Source organism: Galeopterus variegatus, unplaced genomic scaffold (genome assembly GCF_000696425.1).
Source record: "Galeopterus variegatus unplaced genomic scaffold, G_variegatus-3.0.2 Scaffold723, whole genome shotgun sequence".
Classification (NCBI taxonomy): Eukaryota; Metazoa; Chordata; class Mammalia; order Dermoptera; family Cynocephalidae; genus Galeopterus; species Galeopterus variegatus.
Window position 1 is genome coordinate 52,539 of NW_007726834.1, and position 20,568 is coordinate 73,106.

A 20,568-nucleotide genomic window follows, 5' to 3' on the forward strand; every position below is an offset into this window, starting at 1 on the left:
TCCTATTAGTCAGACAAAAACATCACTCAGAATTGAAAGTGAACCCAGTGGAGCACATTATAAACAAGATCACCCATTTGGCATTTTCAGAGTTTGCAATCTAATTCCATTTAACCTTCAATAACAGTAATACCACTGAAATAAAGGCCAAACACACAAATGTGTGATTCTCAGTCTTTCACCTTAGGATTCCTTCTTGTGGCCTCGAGGAGTAACAAAAAAATCCGTAACACCACTATACTTCTTGCATGAGGATAGGACAGAAGTGCCTGGGGCTTAGTAAAGAATGAAGCCCAGTGGGGTACCTATAACCAAGATTTTTGTCTATAGCCACACCACCCTGAACACACCCAATCTTGTCTGATCTCAGAACTAAGCAGGGTCAGGCCTGGTTAGTACTTAAATGCGAGACCACCTGGAAATATCAGGTGCTATAGGCTTAAAAAAAGAAAACACACAAAACTTAAATTTCTATGTGAATATCAACTTCATAAAAGCCTGTAAATAATAAGAAAATACTAATCAAACCAATAATAAAATATTAATATGAATTAAACTCGTTTATGAATATTCCATTGCAGAAGGGAAACAACAGGTCAAGGGGATAGAATTTGTACCAAAAATGATCTAGCTATGAGAAGTGATAAGAACTAAGATGAGCTGCAGACATTTTTAAAACCTACACATCCAATACACACTCCCACGCAACTGTCTTGCAATGCTGAATGCTACTAACTCCACAGAGTGCCTTGGAACAGAAACAAGTCTCACTAGGCACAAGCATAAGTATGAGAAGCAACACTCAGCACCTGTAGCCAACAGAGAAGTGTGAGAGGAACAGATGGTACACCTGGTTTGATGGTAAGAAACCGATGGCATCAGCAGAACTCAGCAGACGTTTCCCTGTTCAACATCTCCTCATTTCCAAAGTGTCATCTCACTTCCCTTCTAAGTCAGTAAGGCAAATCTAAACTTAACCACAGGATTTCTCCTAAGAGAATTTCATATGGGGAAGTGAAGGGAGAGAGAAAGAGCTGGAACTCAGCCTCAGACTCAACCACAGGATAAGAGATTGCCAAGTGAGGGCAGGCCAACTGGTTTCCAAATCAAGAACGTCAGTACAGGGGTTGGAGCAGCTGGAATGGATTGGGGAGAGAGGCGGAAGCATATGAAAAAAGGCTAAACTTGTTGAGGACTTGAAAATGCTGCAATAAAGGTAATGGCATTGCCTAAAATGCCAGACGTGATATTTAGAGAAGCATTTCTTCAGAGAACAGTTTGAAGATTGGCTTTCATTTAATTTAAAACAGAAATTAGAATTTTCCACTATTTTTAAGTTTTTCTGAAATACAAGTCTCTAAGATAGGTAAATGGAGATCAAAACAGATGGTCAGTTTATATAACATCTAACCTCATACAAAACCACCTAATCATTCTCATTTCCTCACTCAGGCAACTGAGAGCGATCTGTTACTAGGTGAACTTACATGAAATTCAAATTTTAAGCTCATCAAACATAAAACAACTGCCACATTTTATGATTTATATAGATGCTACCACTCTAGTATTTCCTTCTTTGACTTAGCAATTAAAAATGAGAAGGAATAGCTACTATACAAACTACGTTTTATGTATTCAATGTGGTTTCTGAATAAACCATGCCTCTAGAGTTTTCTAATCATTAGCAACTATTCTGTTGAAATACAGAAGCTTGCTACTGCAGCCAGACTCCTCTTTGGCAAAAGGGCAAGATTCCTAAGGGACTCCCTTCCCTTCTACATAGGTGGTAATGTGCCTTTGGAATTGTCCTTAACTCACAGCGTGAGGCTACTATTTGACAGAGCAAGTTGGCAGCTGGGGAACTTACTGCATCCTCCCCCATGAAGAAACAGTGGTTATTCTCATCAAGTGGTGCTGTTCAGGAAGTGGTTCCCCAACCATACAATGTTCAAGGAACACTAACATCCCAGGTAACTGGAGATTTTATTCATTTATTACACTGTGAGCTTGTAAGTATTTACAAATGTACTGATAACAGTATGAAATGACTAATTAATATGTAATCATTAAAGAAACCACTTTCCAACTCACTCTTGGTTTGGAAATTTTACTTCAAGGCTTCTCCTGCAAACCTGGGAAAGGCTTTTAGGTGGTTGATGGGAAAAAGGACTCTCCTAGCTGACTACAGCTAAACTCTCCTAGGTAACTATGAGTTAGAGAGCTTTACTCGCCCTCATCCTAGAAAAAATGGTTCTCATCTTCCTATTTCACAATTACTTAAGCAAGACAAATCACAGGCACTCAACTCCTGATAAGTCATCTAGTTCTAACAGCAGAAAAGGAAAGTAATCTACAGTCAAACACACAAGAACCTCACCCTCAAGGAGGAGCCAGCAGATTTTTTTTTTTAAAGATGACGGGTAAGGGGGCCGGCCTGTGGCTCACTCAGGAGAGTGCAGTGCTGATAACACCAAGGCCACAGGTTCGGATCCCTATATAGGGATGGCTGGTTGGCTGACTTGGTGTTGTCAGCACCACACTCTCCCAAGTCAGCCAACCAGCCATCCCTATATAGGGATCCGAACCTGTGGCCTTGGTGTTATCAGCACTGCACTCTCCTGAGTGAGCCACAGGCCGGCCCCCTTACCCGTCATCTTTAAAAAAAAAAAAAAAAAGACCGGTAAGGGGATCTTAACCCTTGACTTGGGGTTGTCAGCACCACACTCTCCCAAGTCAGCCAACCAGCCATCCCTATATAGGGATCCGAACCTGTGGCCTTGGTGTTATCAGCACTGCACTCTCCTGAGTGAGCCACAGGCCGGCCCCCTTACCCGTCATCTTTAAAAAAAAAAAAAAAAAGACCGGTAAGGGGATCTTAACCCTTGACTTGGGGTTGTCAGCACCACACTCTCCCAAGTCAGCCAACCAGCCATCCCTATATAGGGATCCGAACCTGTGGCCTTGGTGTTATCAGCACCGCACTCTCCCGAGTGAGCCATGGGCTGGTCCTGATGCCAGCAGATTTAAGGAACAGATATACATATTTAGTTGCTAGACATTCTCCTCAGCCTGAGGTGACAGTCCTTCCAAATGCTATCTGAAAAAACTAACAGTGAAAAGGCCAGAATCCTGACCCAGGCAAGCAACTCAAAACTGACACATGCCAAGAGAGCACACAATATTTGTTTTTAAGGACAGTAACAAGTGGAAAGCTGAAATGCCCAACAACATTGAAATCATGAGGTAGTTCGGTCAATCACATAAATAACATTCATGTAGCACCACTCCTCTTGGGGATTTTTCTCACTCTACATCCTTGATACAATACAATTAAATCTATCCATACCCATCAGGTCTGGGAATTGCTAGTCTCACAGCAGGGTAAAAGAACTCACCTCGCAGAAGAGGGTAAGCTTGTCATCAGGGAGAAGCCCGTTGGCCTCATCCAAGAGAAAATCTCTACGGATGAATTTTTTGAATCCCCAGTCTTTGCCTTGCACAAACCTATACGCCCGTTGACTCTCTGGGGTATGAAAAAAGTCATATTTAGGGTTACTCAGAAACCAGATCAAATCCACAATTTGTCAGCATATGAAGTTGCTGGATGTGAAAGTAAAGAGTTAAACAAAGAGGAGAACATTTACCCATAGCTTTGGTTTCTTCTCCCTTGGCATTCAGGATGGAGAATTTGAATTTTGCCCGAACTTCACTCTTTGGACAGCTGACCAGTAACAGGTAAAGTGACAGGTAATCTTTGCTTTCTTCATCTAGCCCTTTTGGGTTTACTCGCAAACACCTGCCCAGAACATGTGAAAAAAATGTGTTGAAAGCATCCATGTTTATAGACTCCTGAACTGACAGGATGGAAGTGGAACATCAGAATCAAGGGAGGATGTTTAAAAAAAATCCAGGCCCTACACCAGAAGATTACGATTCAGTACAGTGACTACCTGGGAACCACTTTTCTAGAGCAATCTGAGCCAAAATTAAAGGGGCATTCTAAATCTGACAATATGTTTTTCCTTATAATCTCCCAAATCTAAATCTGACAATACTATTTTCCTTATAATCTCCCACATAACTAACCTTTTTTCCCCCCAAAATATTTTTAAATGGAGCCTAGTCTTGCTCTATGCCAATCCTCAATCTCAGGAAAAGCATCCCTTAATTTTGTCGAGACTATGGAAAAATCATTAAAAAAAAGGTCAATGAACCCTTCAATATTACACTTTGGGAGAGAAAAAGTATTCTAGAGAATTATGTGAATAGTATCTTTACAGATATCTTATCAATCTGGCAATAATATTCTAAGATTAAAATAAAGGAGGCAACATGGAGGAAAGACAGACAAAAGTAAACTCCCATTGCACAGGTTAGAGTTCCAAGCTAGGCTTCTAAATAGAGTTAGAGATGCCAATCTGTTACAGATGAATCAAAACAAAATCCAGATGGAATTTAATAGGTTCAACTAAGTTGTAAATGTCATTAGCTGAATTGCATGTGGTTCAGACACTGCTTCTACCACATATAATACATAGGCCATATGTATCCTTAGGCCTTGCCAGTATTATGGCACCTCTCTCAGACAGGTGTCCCAAACCAGTGCCTCTCTAGGGAGTGCATATGCCACATACATTACTATAAACTGTGCTAAAGATGTGGATTTAAATACACTGTCTAAGAATAAACATTTCTCTTAATACCTAGTAGTACAATGCTTGCTTAATGTACACAGCCAACTAATAGTAAATGAATGAATGAACACCTATTCAGTGGATTATAAGAGGTCAAAACTGGTGGTTCAGAGACATGTGTTTTGGTCTTTGCAGTGGGCATATAGTTGTATCCTAAACTGTCTGCTCTTCTTCCTCAAGATGACATGTGGTTTGGATGGGACTGACCTCCCACTCCCAGATAGTATTTACCTTGCCCATAGGATTAGTTCAGAGAACAAAGACATAAACCAATCAGTGCATGTATGACATAGTCTTGTCCACACAGTTCATTCAGAGAAAGCTCAAAGACTTTTGTTGGCATGTAGTGGGTTATGTCCACTGCTACTGAAAGACATCCTTTCAAGCACAAAGGAAGCTAGACTTGAGATGTCCAACATCATGGAGAGAGGGGCAGAGCAGAGGGAAATGGGGTCCTTAATCTAATGCCTGGCCTGCTAGATCAAACTACCTTCAAACCCATTCTACATCCTGGCCAATCCAGTTACATAAGCAAATAAATCTCCTCTAATATTTAAAAGCAGGCAATTTAAAAGTCAAGATTTTATGCTAAAATTCAGATTCCTTGCTTTTCTTGAAAAATCAGAAAATCTGGAAATGGTCAGCCCTTACTAATGCAGAGCTATGGTTAGCTGAAGCTGAGTAGCCACCACCACTTTTAGAAGGACACTCACTAGTTTGCCAAGTAGTCACCACTCACATACCATGTATAGAGAGATATCATTTACAACACTGACCCTCTTTACTTGTTTATATTACCCTATAGCTTCAGTTTGCTGATCCCTAATATACTTATTGAGTTAATTCAGCAAATATTTGGTGAGCACCTATTATGTGCCGGAAACTGTGCTAGGCACTGGGAAATACAGTAAGAATAAAACAAAGTCCCTGCCTCAAGGAACTTACATTCTAAGGCCAAGGTGTTCCATAAAACCAAGCATAACAACTTTTAGAAAAAGTTTTACAGCTAGATGTATTCTTCCTCACCATTTCAGTTTATCATTGGCTCCTGATGAAAAGGTTGAACTTTTTATGACTTCACCCATTTCCTCCCGGCAAAAGCTAAAGTTATTGATGGTCCACATGTAGGAGAATTTCACTACTTTGATCTGTTGACAGAAAACCAGGAAGCAATTAAACAGGAAATGGGCAACCTGAAAACACAGGCTGAAGATCATATAATCATTTCCCCTCCCTCCCTCTGGATCATCCGGATAGGAAGACAGTACTATTTTTAGCTTTTTCTCACCTTAGGTCTCTCATCCAAATTTTAAGAAATCTCACACTGACCACATGCTTTTATAACGCTTTTCAGCTTTTGACAAATACTGGATGGAAAGTGAGAAAGAACACGGACAGGAAACACACACACACACACACACACACACACACACACACACACACACACACACACGGAAGCAGCTGATAAATCCACACCTAAAATGAGTCTCTGTTGATGCCACACACACAGACACAGACACAGACACACAGACAGACAGACAGACAGACAGACACACACACACACACACACACACACACACACACACACACACACGGAAGCAGCTGATAAATCTACACCTAAAATGACAAACACACACACAGTTGGGAAAGCAGCTGATAAATCCACACCTAAAATGAGACACACACACACACACACACACACACACGGAAGCAGCTGATAAATCCACACCTAAAATGAGTCTCTGTTGATGCCACACACACAGACACAGACACAGACACACAGACAGACAGACAGACAGACAGACACACACACACACACACACACACACACACACACACACACACACGGAAGCAGCTGATAAATCCACACCTAAAATGAGTCTCTGTTGATGCCACTGCCTGGGGTTGCAAATCTCAAACTCAGTTTCCTCAACAGACAAAACTCAGAACTCATTTCCATCAAGGGGGATGTTAAGTGGAACTGGTTTCAAAGATTCCCCCTAGTGCAAAACATTAGACTAGGGGATTCAAATTCCTCATGTGGAAAACTAAGGAATGGAAAGCTGACAAGTATGTTTCCTATCTGCTATGTGGCAGTTATATCCCAGAAAAGGAGAAATCCCAGTGTAGAAAAGCAATCCTATTCCTTTTGTCCACCAAATCCTCCTGAGATGCAAGATTGACAGGGTGAAAGCTTGAACGTACCTGTGTGTAGCACCAGCTCTCAGCTACAGGGCCACTCGACATTTCTGCCGGAGGTGGAGGACTTGGAACCCTTGACATCGCCAGTTTGAAGGTTAAACGAGATTTCCAAAGTCAGAGGGCAAAGATTTCTGTTCTCTCTTCACCCTGGTCAGGCCCAAGAAGCAAAAAGACTTTATAAGATTATTGGTATACTCTCCTATTTGACCTTCCGGAGACTGGAAACTTTGTCTCCTGCCTGGAATGCTTTACCCTACCATCCAAACGGCTCCTTAGCATTCAGATCCCAAATTTAAATGTTAACCACAGAGATTACCTAATCTAAAGTAGTTTCCTAGTCACAATTATATAACCCTATTTTAATCCTCTGCACAATACTCAAGATTATTTTACCAAATGAATTTACTCAAAAGTTATGTAAAGTACATTTATTAAAAGGCTGCCTGAGGAGCAGACAGCATAGTTAACAGCACATACAACTCACTGCAGGCTTCTTCCCTTGAGGCATGAATACTCACTTAGAACAAAATGACCTTGTTACCCCTCTAACTTTGCCTCAGGTTCTCCTACACTTTTACTGCAAATTAAGAATAATCTTCTATTCTTCAACTCATTGCTGCTGCTCTCTAGAAGGGTGACTTTTTACACCCTTTTTAGACGTGTTCCTTTCTCTGCAGCATTAGAGATCTCTCCCCACTTACTCTCCATCACCACCTAATTTTCCAGATTCTTCTTGCTCTCTGTTGTCTATCATTCCTCATTCTCGTTTACTAGATTCTCTTCCTCCACTGTTGCTCCCCATGGTTTAATCCTCATTTTCCCAATCTACATTCTCTTTATGGCAATTACATCCATCCCAACAGTGTCAGATTTCTGCCTTTACACAAATGTTTCCCAAATCTCTCTCTCACCTCTCAAACCATTTTCAAATATCTGCTATACATCTCAACAGGGTGTCCCAATGGCAAATCAAATCCAACCCAAAATTCTCCCCTCCAAGGATTTTTAAAATACAAAAGCCATTCAAAAAATTGATGAATGGGGGAGTAGAATGGGGGAGACGTAGGCCAAAGGTTACAAAATTGCAGATATGTAGGATGAATGAGTCTAGAGATCTAATGTGCAACACGAGAACTATGGTTATAATAATAATGTATCATATAATGGAAATTTGCTGAGAGTAGATTTTAGGTGCTCTTGCCCACCCTCCCCCCCCACACAAAAGGTAACTATAGGAAATGATGGGTGTGTTAATTGGCTTGACTATGGCAATCATTTCACCATCTATATGCATATGAAAACATTATGTTGTATACCTTAAATATATACAATTTTTAAAACTGGTGAATTTGGTTACAATTTTTAAACAACATAAAGTCAAAAGACAAACTAGGAAAAGAAAAGCTTGCAATACACAACAAAGGGATAACTTTATTAATATATAAAATAGTTATATAAATTTTTCCTACAAAATCGATAAGGGTCAACTATCCTATAAAAACATTGCTCACCAAAAAAGGAAATAAAATAGCTTATAAACATTTTACACCTATCAAACCAGCAAGAAAAAAAATCAGCCATACTGTGTATGTGAAAACGGCAACTTTCATACACTGCTGGTGAAACTATAAATTAGTAAGCATACTCTTATTTTGAATAGAAATTTTGCCATTTCTAGCAAAGTTGAAAATACATGTACCCTAGGACTTAGTAATTCCACTTTTAACTATATATATGCTACAGCAGTGGTTCTCAAGTTTAGAGTGCATCAAAATCACCTCTTAAACGGACTACTGCCCCCCCCCCCCACCCCGCCCCAGTTTCTGATTCAGAGGTTTGGGATGGGCCCAAGAGTATGTATTTCTTCTTCTTTTTTTTTTTTCTTTTTAAGAGTTTGCATTTCTAACATGTTCCCAGGTGATCCTGATATGCTGGTCCTAGAATCACATTTTGAAAACTAATGCCCTAGAGAACCTCTGCACATGGGCACAAGAAGACATAGACAAGGGTGTTCAATGTGGCACTGTTCATAATGGTGAAAGACTAGAAACTAATAATCCATTAGTAGAGGAACAGATAACTAAATTGGATTATTTCCATATAATGTAAAACTATATTTCAGGATTTAAAATTAATGAACTAGATCTATAGCATGAACATCAAAAACAGTGCTACTCAAAAAAGCAAGTTTTGGAATGACATGTGCAGTACATTATTAATGCAAATTTAAGATTTATATATTATTTACAAATATACACATACAGTAGAAGTAAAAAATACACTGACATGCTATGAATCAGTTTGATGAAGGAAGAAAGAGAGAAGAACGAGACTGGAAAAAGAATAAGACACTTCAAGTTTATCTCTCATGTTTCTTTTAAAATAAGGATGATATGAGGTAAATATGACAATACAAATATCTGTTAGTTAGGGATTACAGGTATTTGAGTACATACTATTCCTCGTTCTGTTCTGCTTTATTTTTTAAACACTGTAGCAGTAGTATAAAAATATGTTCCATTATATCACGCATTATATAGTTCATAATATCTAAGAGAGAAATTTCTTTCCTGAACATCTGGTTTGTTTTTAGCTATGGATGGACAATATGACTCTTAGAACTGATCCTGTTGCCTTCTCTGCTCGGCTACTGGGAAGTCCAGTAATCACAAATGCCGTTAACAGTCTTATACATTTGGTGCGCTATTTCACTGGAGCTAGCAAACTAAGCACTGTAGTGGTGTTTAGGCCTGCCTGGCTTGTGCAATGCATGGATCCCATGATAACGTCAAGAAAAGAGAACAAATGTTACTGTGATCACCTCTGAGGTAGGCTTGCATATGATGGAAAACACATTCTCACAGAACTGGGTTTCTTTGTCCAGTAACAAGTAATTATATCTTAGGCAGTTTTACACATCTGTTACCATTACTGTCAGTTACCATTATTGGCCAGAATGAAATTTCAAAATTCCTACTTTTGGGCAGGGTGGCAAAGAAGATGTGAATTTTACATGTTAATTAAGAGCATAAAATTTGGCTCTGGAGGTGTGGGTTGCAAGCTCAGCTCTACACTGAACAATTATAAAATACTAATTGGAGCTTATTTTGAAGTTAAAAAAAAAACCTTCAAATATATTTAACAATTAACAATTTACAAATTCTTTAAGACCAAGAATAGTCCAAATCTTAAAAACCAGTTTATTTTAATGCCTTAATTGTTGCTAATGAAACTAGGTCCATTATTAACAACCAGAAAACAAAACAAACTTACTTTAGTCTTGGCCATTTTTTTTGGTTCTGACTTATTTTACAGTCAAGTCATTTTTATTTTATTTTTTTTCAAATAACACTACCTTTCTTTGGATTTTTTAAAATGTCCAACTCAAGAGTTAGTTGAACTGGAGTCCCAGTCTCAGACTTTGAGGAGCTCTAACCACACAACCTGCTGGGAGGGAAATTGACTAGAATAGCACAAGTCTAATTAATTTCACTCATAGCAGGCACCATGGGCAAAGTGTTCATCAGCACTGTAGCCTAGTGCTCCATGAACTCTCTTGCACTTCATGCCAACTGCTGCAGATGCCCAGCAGGAAAACAATTTTAGAGAAGAGGAGATCTATTTGAGGGTCATAGTTTGAGAACCTTTGCAGGAGACAACTAGAGCCAAAATACATTGTCCCTGCCTTCAAACAAGTTAAGACAAGACTGTCCAAGATCTGTAATGAGAAATTTATTTTCCAAAGCTTACCAAACTTTCTAGTATGCTGACAACTATGAGGCTGAACTGTTATATATTTCCTGACCTGTAAGGACTGACCTCTTCTGCGTCACATCAAGAAATATACTTTAAAATATCTCTGTCATCTATAATACTGCTTGAATTCCAATGAAGGTAGTATCAGCTGGCAACTAATAACAATCTCTAACAGAATGCTTCCTAGCAGGTGTTATGAGACCATGAAGTCATTAATCATTTCTGACAACAGATTCAAGTAAATCAATATGACATGATTTTTCAACTAGAATGTTAAACTTCGGAGTGAGTACAGAAGTAAAAAAGAAAATAAATGTATTAATGCTGTCATGATGCAGAGATAATGCTTTCAACTGAACCTACACAGCGCTCTTCTTTTCTTCCTTCTTTTTTACTTATGAACATTTCTGCTGCCTCCAATAGACTTTAAGCTCTTTAAATGGTGCTTGCAATTGTTCTTTGTATCTATCCCCTCATCACCTAGCACAGCTTGTTTGGAACTGGGAATATTCAGTAAAAATACTTTGATGACTGAAACACTTATCCAGTTGCATATCTCTAAAACAGCCCTTTGAACAAAGCTGAGTATATCAGATTTGCAATGTAATGAGAATCATTAATTTCTTCTTTTGGATAAGTTACATACAAAGCCCCAAACTCCTAGCCTGACACCTCAAATCCCAGCCCTGGTAAAAATGAGTTTTTAATCCAGTATCAAGTATATCTTCATTCTGCAAGGGGAGAAAGAGTGGTTATAATTTCCTCCATTTTGAAAACACAAATCGGCAGCTAAAGTTCAAACTCTGACATAATCAGAATTCTTTCAAGATAGAAGATGAATTAAAACAAGGGAAAATGTACAATACAGGAAAATGTCCCAATAGTTTATCGTGCAGGTAAGCTATCATACAGAGCCAGGCTGAAACACTCTCTGAAAAGTGCTACACAGACAGCTTATGCAGTTATTTTTAAATCTTTTATTCCCCAAGAGCATTCCTCCAACACCAATTTAGTCTACTCATCTAGAGAATTAAAAAATAAAATAAATAAACCTATTAAGACAGTAGGCGTGAATCTTATACATGGTATCTATGAGTTAACCTTACATCTGTCAGTTTTTAAATGATAGGAATAAGATTCTGAAGATATTAGGTTGAACCATGAAACTGTTCTTTTGTATGACAAGAATAGCTGAATATTGGCAATTTTATGTGGTTCAACATAATCTAGCATGTATGTGCTAGATGGCTGCGAACATAGCTTTTTGCCAGAGAATGGTTTGTTATGAACTTTTAAAAAGACTGTCTTTCCCTTCTTTTTTTCTTTTGGTTTAAAGCCTTGCACAGTTTCCAAGTAAAGAAAAATCCCATTGTCATAATTATTTTAAACTTGAGAGACGTGTACATTTTCCAAAATAGCAGATGCCAAAAAGGTGTTGACAATAAAAAAAAAAATTATAAAAGACTTGTCTATACTCATTTTTGAGAAACTAATGTGAACTAAAAGGAGCTTTTTGTGGTACAGTATACTCAATAATATATATACAGCCCAGGAAGTAGTAATTTCTTTTTCATTACCCTAAGGACAGTTATTTACTCATCATACTGACTTCCTCTGTTGCAAGGTTTGAGTGACTTTTGAATATTTGTTATGAGTAAACTTTTTGCAGTTCAATCTAGTCTAACAAAATACTAATTGTACTTTTTTTCTTTTTCTTAATTTACAGACATTCCTTAAAATGAAACTAAGGGCAATAAAGAGAGACCTCGATCGGCAAAGGAAAGACTGGGGTTTCTCTTATATCTTCTATCAGGTTCATGCTTTGTAAAATTTTTAAAATGACTGCTTTTTTGTTTTCATTTTCTAGATTCTTCAACACTGACCTATAGAGAGATTTAGCAATATTAAGCAAATCTACACATCAAGAAGAAAAAAGCAACAGGCTAACAGAAAAATGGGAAAAGACTAACCAATGGTGTACAGAAATGGAAATACCAATGGTTCTCAGAGATATGGAAAGATGCTCAACTCTCATTCATACTAAGATAAATGCAAATTAAACCACACATTGATTCACCCACTGAATTGGCAAAGATCAAAATGTTTGATAACACTTGCCCAGGGTAATAAGAACATTTCTTGTTGGAGTATAAATAGTTACAATCTCTGTGATGGGCAATGTCTATCAGAATAAGAAATGCACATACCCTTTGATCCAGCCATTCCACTTCTAGAAATGTATTCCTACTGACATATTTAAAATGACAAATAGAAAAGGCTTTTCACTGTGGCACTACTTCTAAACACACAAAAATGGAAATAACCTAAAAGTCTATCAGCAGTGGATTTATTGAATAAATTATGATACCGATAAACGATGTAATAATAAACATTTATAAAAAAATGAACAAGGAAGCCCTTTCTATTTTTTTAATAGAAAATATATATTTGTTTTAATATACATAGAATATCTCTGAATAGCTACACAAGAGTCTAGGGCCACCAAGTACTTCCATGGAAGGAAACTGGGTACCTGAGAAGGAAGAAGAATTTCCATTGTATTCTTTTTTGTACCTTTTGAATTTTGAACCATGTAAATATTTTACCTATTCAAACAGTAAATAAAAATTTTTTAAAAGGAATTAGCAGCCTTAACAATTTTTCCAAGTTGTGAGAAGACATAAATCAGATGCATATGAGAGACAACATGGGAATTCTTCAGCGTCTTCCATCATTATCCGAATAAAACTGACCTTCTTGTCCTGATTGCTATGGCCTCAGTATACCTCCTTTACCTCACCTAACATTTACCCTTTTCAATCCTTATGCCTTTAGTCACTCAGGCCTTTATTTCTACTCTGTGAATAAATGAGCTCTTTTCTCAGCCTGGAAAGCTCTTTCTTCCCTCAGGTCTTTTCATATCTGGTTCCTTCTTGTCATTTAGTTCTCCTATCAAACATAGTATATCCTCAGAGGTCTTCTCTGACCACCCAATCAAGTCGAGGCAGATCCTTAGGATTTACTTAGATTTGACCTATAATTTTCATATCTGACATTGGATTTGGTTCCCTTAAAACTGACATGTGGAGAAAAGATAATTAACATTAAATATATATATGTGTAAACATGTATATACATGTAGACACATCTTAACACTTCTAAGCACATAACTAAGTTTTCCTATATCAGGCTAAGATGTAGAACACACGCATTTCTGGCATAGCCAAATATTTCTCTAATTAAGAACTGAATTGCTTTTGCAACTGTTGTATATAAGGAAAACTCAGATACAAGTATAGTATTATATGTATAAATCAGTACATTTAAGGTCTTCCCAGTTTACAGATATTTAGGCAAGTACAGATTGTGAAATGATTGTGAGGGTTAGATAAGTTTTAGTGCATTAAAAAGGCTATTTTTCCTTCTCCTCAATCTAAGTGTTATAAGATACAGTTTTACAGAAATATCCTCACTAGGAAGGCTCATCCAAAGTCAAGCTGAAGATGAACAAGAAGGTACATGAAAGACTCTCAAGTCACTAAACACAGTTGGATAACAACAAAATGCTCCCACTGACTCCCAAACCTCAGTGTGTGCTGGCTGTTTACAGCCTTACTGCCCTTCTTACAGGTTATAAATAACTACAAACTGTCCCTGTCCCCAAGGAGGTCTTAGCAGCCAGCTCAAAGGTTAAAATACGGAATAATTCTCACTTTGGATGTAACTCTTCTAGCAAAAAATCAGCGCAGAAAAATGTATTGCCAGTTTAAGGGCTAGAGAATCATCCTTTCCCTCCAAAAACTATCCATTATGTAAGAGTTATTGATATAGACATATTAGCATAATTTTCTACCCCAAAAATATGTCCAGGGAGAATGCAATGCATCTCTGCTCCAAATGCAAACATTTGTCCTGGAAAGGGGCAGATGTCACTCAACCACCTTGTAGGACTGCAACTCCTCAGGCCTTATAAAGACTTCTTGAGTTTTTGTTTTGCCTTTTAATTTAGGCACAAATGACTACTGAGCTAAACACATTCGCATAAGAGGAAATAGTTCCTCTGTCTGCACTTGGATGGAAGATCCAGCAGAATAAACCACAGCTGCAACAAGTACAGGTTTCACAAGGTCCAGGTTGATACCATCAGGTGATGCAATGATATTGTGAATTACGGAACCCCTGCTAGGAAGAAAAACCCCTTCAGCTGCTTCAAAAAAAAAAAAAAAAAAAGCGCAGATGGGTTTCATCAGATTAAGCTTCTCCAAACATCACTTTCAAAATCCATCAGTTGGGAGATGTCTGAAATGGAGCAAAATGACTCCAAATCAGGAAACAAACCTGATTATAAAGGGGCTATTTTACTTCAAAGTGGGTCTCAGCTCCAAAAGAAAACATCTTCAGAAATGAAGTTAGAAAGGCAAAACCAAACAATCAGCAACCTCTCATTCTCAGAAATTAGAATCATGTGTTATTCCCACGGAATGTCTTGGGCAAAAATCTCAAGGGCCACAAAGAGCAAACTTGGGGAAAGATGAACATTTTAACACATCCCACATGTTATCAAAGATTTCTCCTCTAGGCTGAGAAAATTTGCTTATTATGAACAAGAGCTGCAAAAGGATCAAAAAAAGGAGGAGGAGCAGGAAGAAGAGGGAAAAAACACTATGGGTTAGAAGATTCTATTTATTATATAGTTACTATTCCCAAAGCTGTTGTGAGATTTAAAAGATTATGATCTTTCACCCTCTCCCCTCAACTATGAATATGAAGAACTTATAAAATCTAAATACTAAACAGATGAAAGGGTTGGTCCTAATACTATTTAATCGTGCCCAATCTGTAAGGAATTAAAAAACAGAAGAGTCATTTCATGAAACAAATAGGCAGAGGTTGCATAACCCCATGGGGTCCTCTGGCCTTCACAGAAGACAAATTCAACAGGTGGTTCTCTTTGGCCATCTATACTTTAGTCAAGCCATTTATAATATTTCTTGCTAACATGATTTGGCTACAGACGATGCACAAGGAATTAATTTCAAAGGAGAAAGTCTTAGTGTTAGGGTATACAATTTTGAATAAGTTCATTAACTTGGAAATTGAAAAGGCTCACCTGCTCCAGAGCATTTGGTATACTACAAGGGCAACCCATATGTTTGGCATTAACTACTACCATCTAGCAATACAGAATTCAGTATTTCTTGGAGACACTTTATGAAAAGGACCTAGGCCTTCCTCCAACTTTGGAAAAGAGATGGAGATAAATGTATGCTTTTAATCTTCTCCTTTATTATCTTCACTGAAGAAACCTGATTACTGTTTACATGGACCTATGTACCTTACCTAGAAAACGTCTGCAGAAAATAAATTTTTTCTAAAGTTATTAAAAATAAGACCAAAAAAAAAAAAAAAAAGCTGTGGCCCACTCTCAGATTATGGGTTAAAATCCTGGCTCTGCCACTAACCAGCTATGTGATTATAAAAATGAAAGAGACCTACTTTTAAAGTTATTGCAGGTTAACATAATTTTTGTAAAGTGCTTAACACTGTGCCTTTCATTTGTGAAATGCACAATGCAAGCTGGCTTTATCAAAAAAAAAAAAAAAAAAAAAAGAAGCCAAATCCTATGTTAATGTTAAGGTTCTAAGTAAACTAAATGGAACAAAGGATGGGCAGGAAGTTCTCAGTTTTATGTGTTCATTCCAAAATTCATGAGTCAAGGAAAAAGTAAAACCACACAGGCAGACAAAACAGGGGAAAGTTAGACAGAATGTCTGTTTTAACAGAATTTCCTGGCTCCAGATGATCTGCATCAGAATTTAAAAGATTAAAATGCAATAACACCTATTTCACCAACAAGACTCTAAAAACATACCATAGCATTTGAGGTAAAAATTTTAATGCTAGCCAAAATGATAGATTTTTTTTCTAAGTTATCCATAGAGAGATGAGCTCTAAGATACAAAGGCAATCTGCTCAAAATCAACTCCGTTTATAGAGTAAAACGAAGCCCATGAATTGCTTTAAGGTATCTCTTTTTATAAACTATATTTCTAATTTCCCTGAAGATCTTTTCTAGGAAGAAAAATAATCATACTCTAAGGCCTCCATATCATGTATTATCAACCTCTGATTAAAATTTAAACCCAAACATCTTTTCTCTCCTCCACTATTAGTGTAAAGCCTTATTCTACATATAGTAGTCACCAGAGAAGACTTGAATAAATTGTGATTTACTTCAGGTAAGAATATTTAGAATAAAACTTTTTTTGAAGCCACTTATAAAAAATGTTTCTTTAACATTGCACTACTCATTATTAAAAAAAAAAAAACTTACATGTTCACCTTATTTGACTTCCACTTTACCCACCACTTAACACTGAAATGAAACAGTAGATAGCACTCAAGATGTGCATTTTTTAAAGTCGTGGTAAATACTTCTATGCATCTCATTCTGCTTTTTTCCTCATGATTAAACTATGTTCAAAGTAAAATTATGTAAAAACTCACCAAGTTAAGTCAGTAGGAAAACTCTAATTTGTCTTCTCTAACAGGAAATCTGTTGGAAATAGAGATGATGAATCAGACTTAACTAGATTCTGAATTTCACACAAGTCTTTACTTACTTGGCTATTCTTAAAAGGGAAAATCTCACAAAAAGCAGGTAATACAGTTGCAAAGAAATGACTAGTAAAAAGGATTTACAAGTCAAAATACCATTCTTACATATCATCACTAGCTCTGAATGCTCTATTTTTTAGTCATCTGAAAAAGATTATACTTAGAAAAGAAAGAAAGAAATCCAAGCTAGTTCTTTTAATGAACTGGCCTAAGAGTACAGCAAAAATGAAATAAGTGACTTGCTCTGTGTCAATATTTATGAGAAGTAATTACTTTTGTCAACCCCCAACAAAATGCTGAAAAAATTACAATTAAGTTTTTATGTAAAATACTATTTTAAAAAAGTGCTCTGTGGGTAAATTACAGCTAACCAAGACACATTTAACCAAAGCCATATATCCTATGGTTTTAATAAATAGCTGTCACACTGAGATTTGAGGGGAGGCACGGTGTCACTAAAGACTGGATTAATACTGATTAATCCAAACAGAAAGTGGTTCCTGTTGAAGACTGGTGAGGTATCTTGGCTAAGCAACACCCCTACTCTAACCATCTACCATATCCTACAAAGTGACTCAAACCAGAAATAGGAATAAGAACGGTTGCAAGGCTTCTAGAAACCTAACCTAGGCAGAAAATTCTGGTGCTATCTTTTGTGGGAAAATGAAGTACTGCATAAATCATGGGTAAATGATTCTTTAAAAATAGAATCTCTGGGGCTGGCTGGTTAGCTCAGTTGGTTAGAGCGTGATGTTATGACACCAAGGTCAAGGGTTCAGATCCCTGTACCAGCCAGCTGCCAAAAAAATAAATAAAATTAGAATCTCTTCTTGAAAATGTAAACACTAACTTTAACAAGTACACTGTACAAATAAGGTTCTCTTAGGCTATAATAGATTTTGATAAACTGTTTCTGGTTATTATCAGTAATGGAATGGGCTATCACTAAACATCGTGCTAAACAACTGACACTAAAAACAGGCAGTCTTTTTTTTTTTTCCTTTTTGTCTTTTTTCGTGTCCGGCAACAGATCGCAACCCTCAGTGTTGCGCCCGTACTGGACCGGGACTGGCAACGGGATCACAACCCTCGGTGTTGCTCCCACACCTCGCTCAGCCAGTGAGCGGGAACCGGTCTGTATGTGGGATCCGAACCCTCGGCAGGAGCGCCACCGCACTCTCAAGCGGCGCACTGTAGCAGTGCGCCACTGGGCCGGCCCAAAACAGGCAGTCTTGATCAGATACCACAAAATAGAGCCTACAAAAATCCCATGTTGTTCAGTCAAAAGTAGCAGGAGTCAGGTCAAATTCATTCAACAAATATTTACTGAGCACCAATTGCGCGAGGCATTCTTTGAGACACAGTGGTAAAAGAGACAGCAAAGTTCCTGACCCTCTGAGGGTAGAAAGATAAATGCCTTTAAGACTTTCTAAGTATTCCTAGGCAAAAGATATCAAACAATTTTAACAAATGAAAATGATCTGAATAGTTGTGATTCTTAAAGCAAAAACCAATACCTTTAGTCCTTTACTCTGTAATTTTTTTTAAGATTAAGGATTTGGTTTCTCAGTTAATTTGCTAGAATTAACATTTTCAGGTTCCATGGACTGGCAAAATTAATTAAAAGAGTCTGACAATACTGGTAAGGGCTGGGAGGAACACGGACACTCTCACACTGTTAATAGAAGGACAAATTGGTACTCCTAATTAGGAAAAGTTTATTATCTAATAAAACTGAAGATCCAGCCAATTTCCCTCCCAAATATATGCCTAAAGAAACTCTCATACATGTCTATCAGCAAAGGTAAACAAGAATATTCATAACAGCATTGTTCATATAGCCAACAACTAGAAATAATCCAAATGTTCAATAGCAGAATGAATACATAAGTTGTGATATATTCACATAACAGAATGCTATTTGAAACTGAACTACAACTCTATTATATACATGAACAAAATTTACAAATATATTATTAGGTCCTGAAAGAAAACACAAAAGCTCACATATTATTCCATTTATACAATGTTTAAAAACAGACAGAACTAAACTATATCAGTTCAGAATAAATCCTAGGTGGTAAAATCTTAAAGAAAAACAAGGAAGTGATTATCACAAATGTCAGAATGTCAGGTTACCTCTGAGCAATGGTATGGGTTATGGTCTAGAAGGAATATACAGCAGGCTTCTTCTGGGTGCTGGCAATGATATTTTCTAAGTCTAATTAGTGGTTATATAGGTTTTGCTTTTTATAATTAATCTTTAAACTATACAGTTATGTTTTGTGTATTTTTATGTCCTATTATTTCATAATAAAACATTCAAAACATACATTATTAAAATAACCTAATATCTATCTAGTCTCCAGAATTTAAGGGTGAATACAATGTCTTGCATATAATACACCTTTTTTTTTAAAGATAATTCAGGATGAGAACTCAGAAATAAAGCAGGGCCACCCAGGAATGAACACCTATAGACAGGATTTCCTATTATAATTCCTTTCTTTGAATTTAAATGCAATACCTAAGATCTGTATTTCAGGGAAATTTTCTGTACTGACATAAATAAATGTTTAAATCTATGTATGACTACTCACCAGGAGCCATTAGTTAATACCCAAATATAAAAAACAAAAGCTTCTGAAAAAGCAAAGCCAGGACACAAGTATTCTTTCCTTTTACAGTAGTCCCTCCTTATCTGCATGGGATACATTCTAAGACCCTCAGTGGATGCCTGAAACTGCATTCGATTTTTTTTTCTTTCCTTATTTAGAACTTTCACTTTTTCATTTAAAGGAAGCACTTTACACATATCCATATCGCCAGTATAACCACTCTTGAGTTTGGGGGCCATTATCAAGTCAAACAAGGGTTATTCTAAACACAAGCACTGTGATACAGCAACAGTTGATCTGATAAGCAACACCGGCTACTAAGTGACTAAGGGGCGGGTGGCATGGATACATTGGACAAAGGGATGATTCACTGAGGCAGGACAGAGTAGGAAGCATGAGATTTCATCACACTACCCAGAATGGTGCACAATTTAAAACTTATAAATTGTTTATTTCTGGAATTTTCCATTTAGTATTTTTGGAATGTGATTGACTGCATGTAATTGGAACCCAGGAAAGCAAACTGCAGATAGGGAGGACTACTGTATTAGTTTAATCTTGGCCTCTTATGGAACCTCCAATAACTTCCCATCTCATGCTGAGTAAAAGCAACAGTCCTGCTCCATGTTACAACACCAAGGTCACAGGTTTGATCCTGACACTGCCCCCCCCCCCCCCCC

General features: G+C 37.3%; 1 protein-coding gene across 2 annotated transcripts in view; it reads right to left on the minus strand.

The window, feature by feature from the left end:
* Positions 1-20,568, minus strand: part of SPOP (speckle-type POZ protein) — a 67,523-nt gene that overhangs the window by 14,818 nt on the left and 32,137 nt on the right. The window contains exons 2-6 of one of the 2 annotated variants that reach the window (XM_008571795.1): positions 17,160-17,208; positions 6,900-7,043; positions 5,721-5,842; positions 3,645-3,796; positions 3,396-3,523 (exon numbers count right to left, since the gene is read on the minus strand). In XM_008571795.1, the coding sequence (XP_008570017.1) occupies positions 3,396-3,523; positions 3,645-3,796; positions 5,721-5,842; positions 6,900-6,977 (480 nt within the window). In that variant the 5' untranslated portion in view covers positions 6,978-7,043; positions 17,160-17,208. The remainder of the gene's footprint in view (positions 1-3,395; positions 3,524-3,644; positions 3,797-5,720; positions 5,843-6,899; positions 7,044-17,159; positions 17,209-20,568) is intronic. The other variant, XM_008571796.1, reaches the window with a different exon arrangement.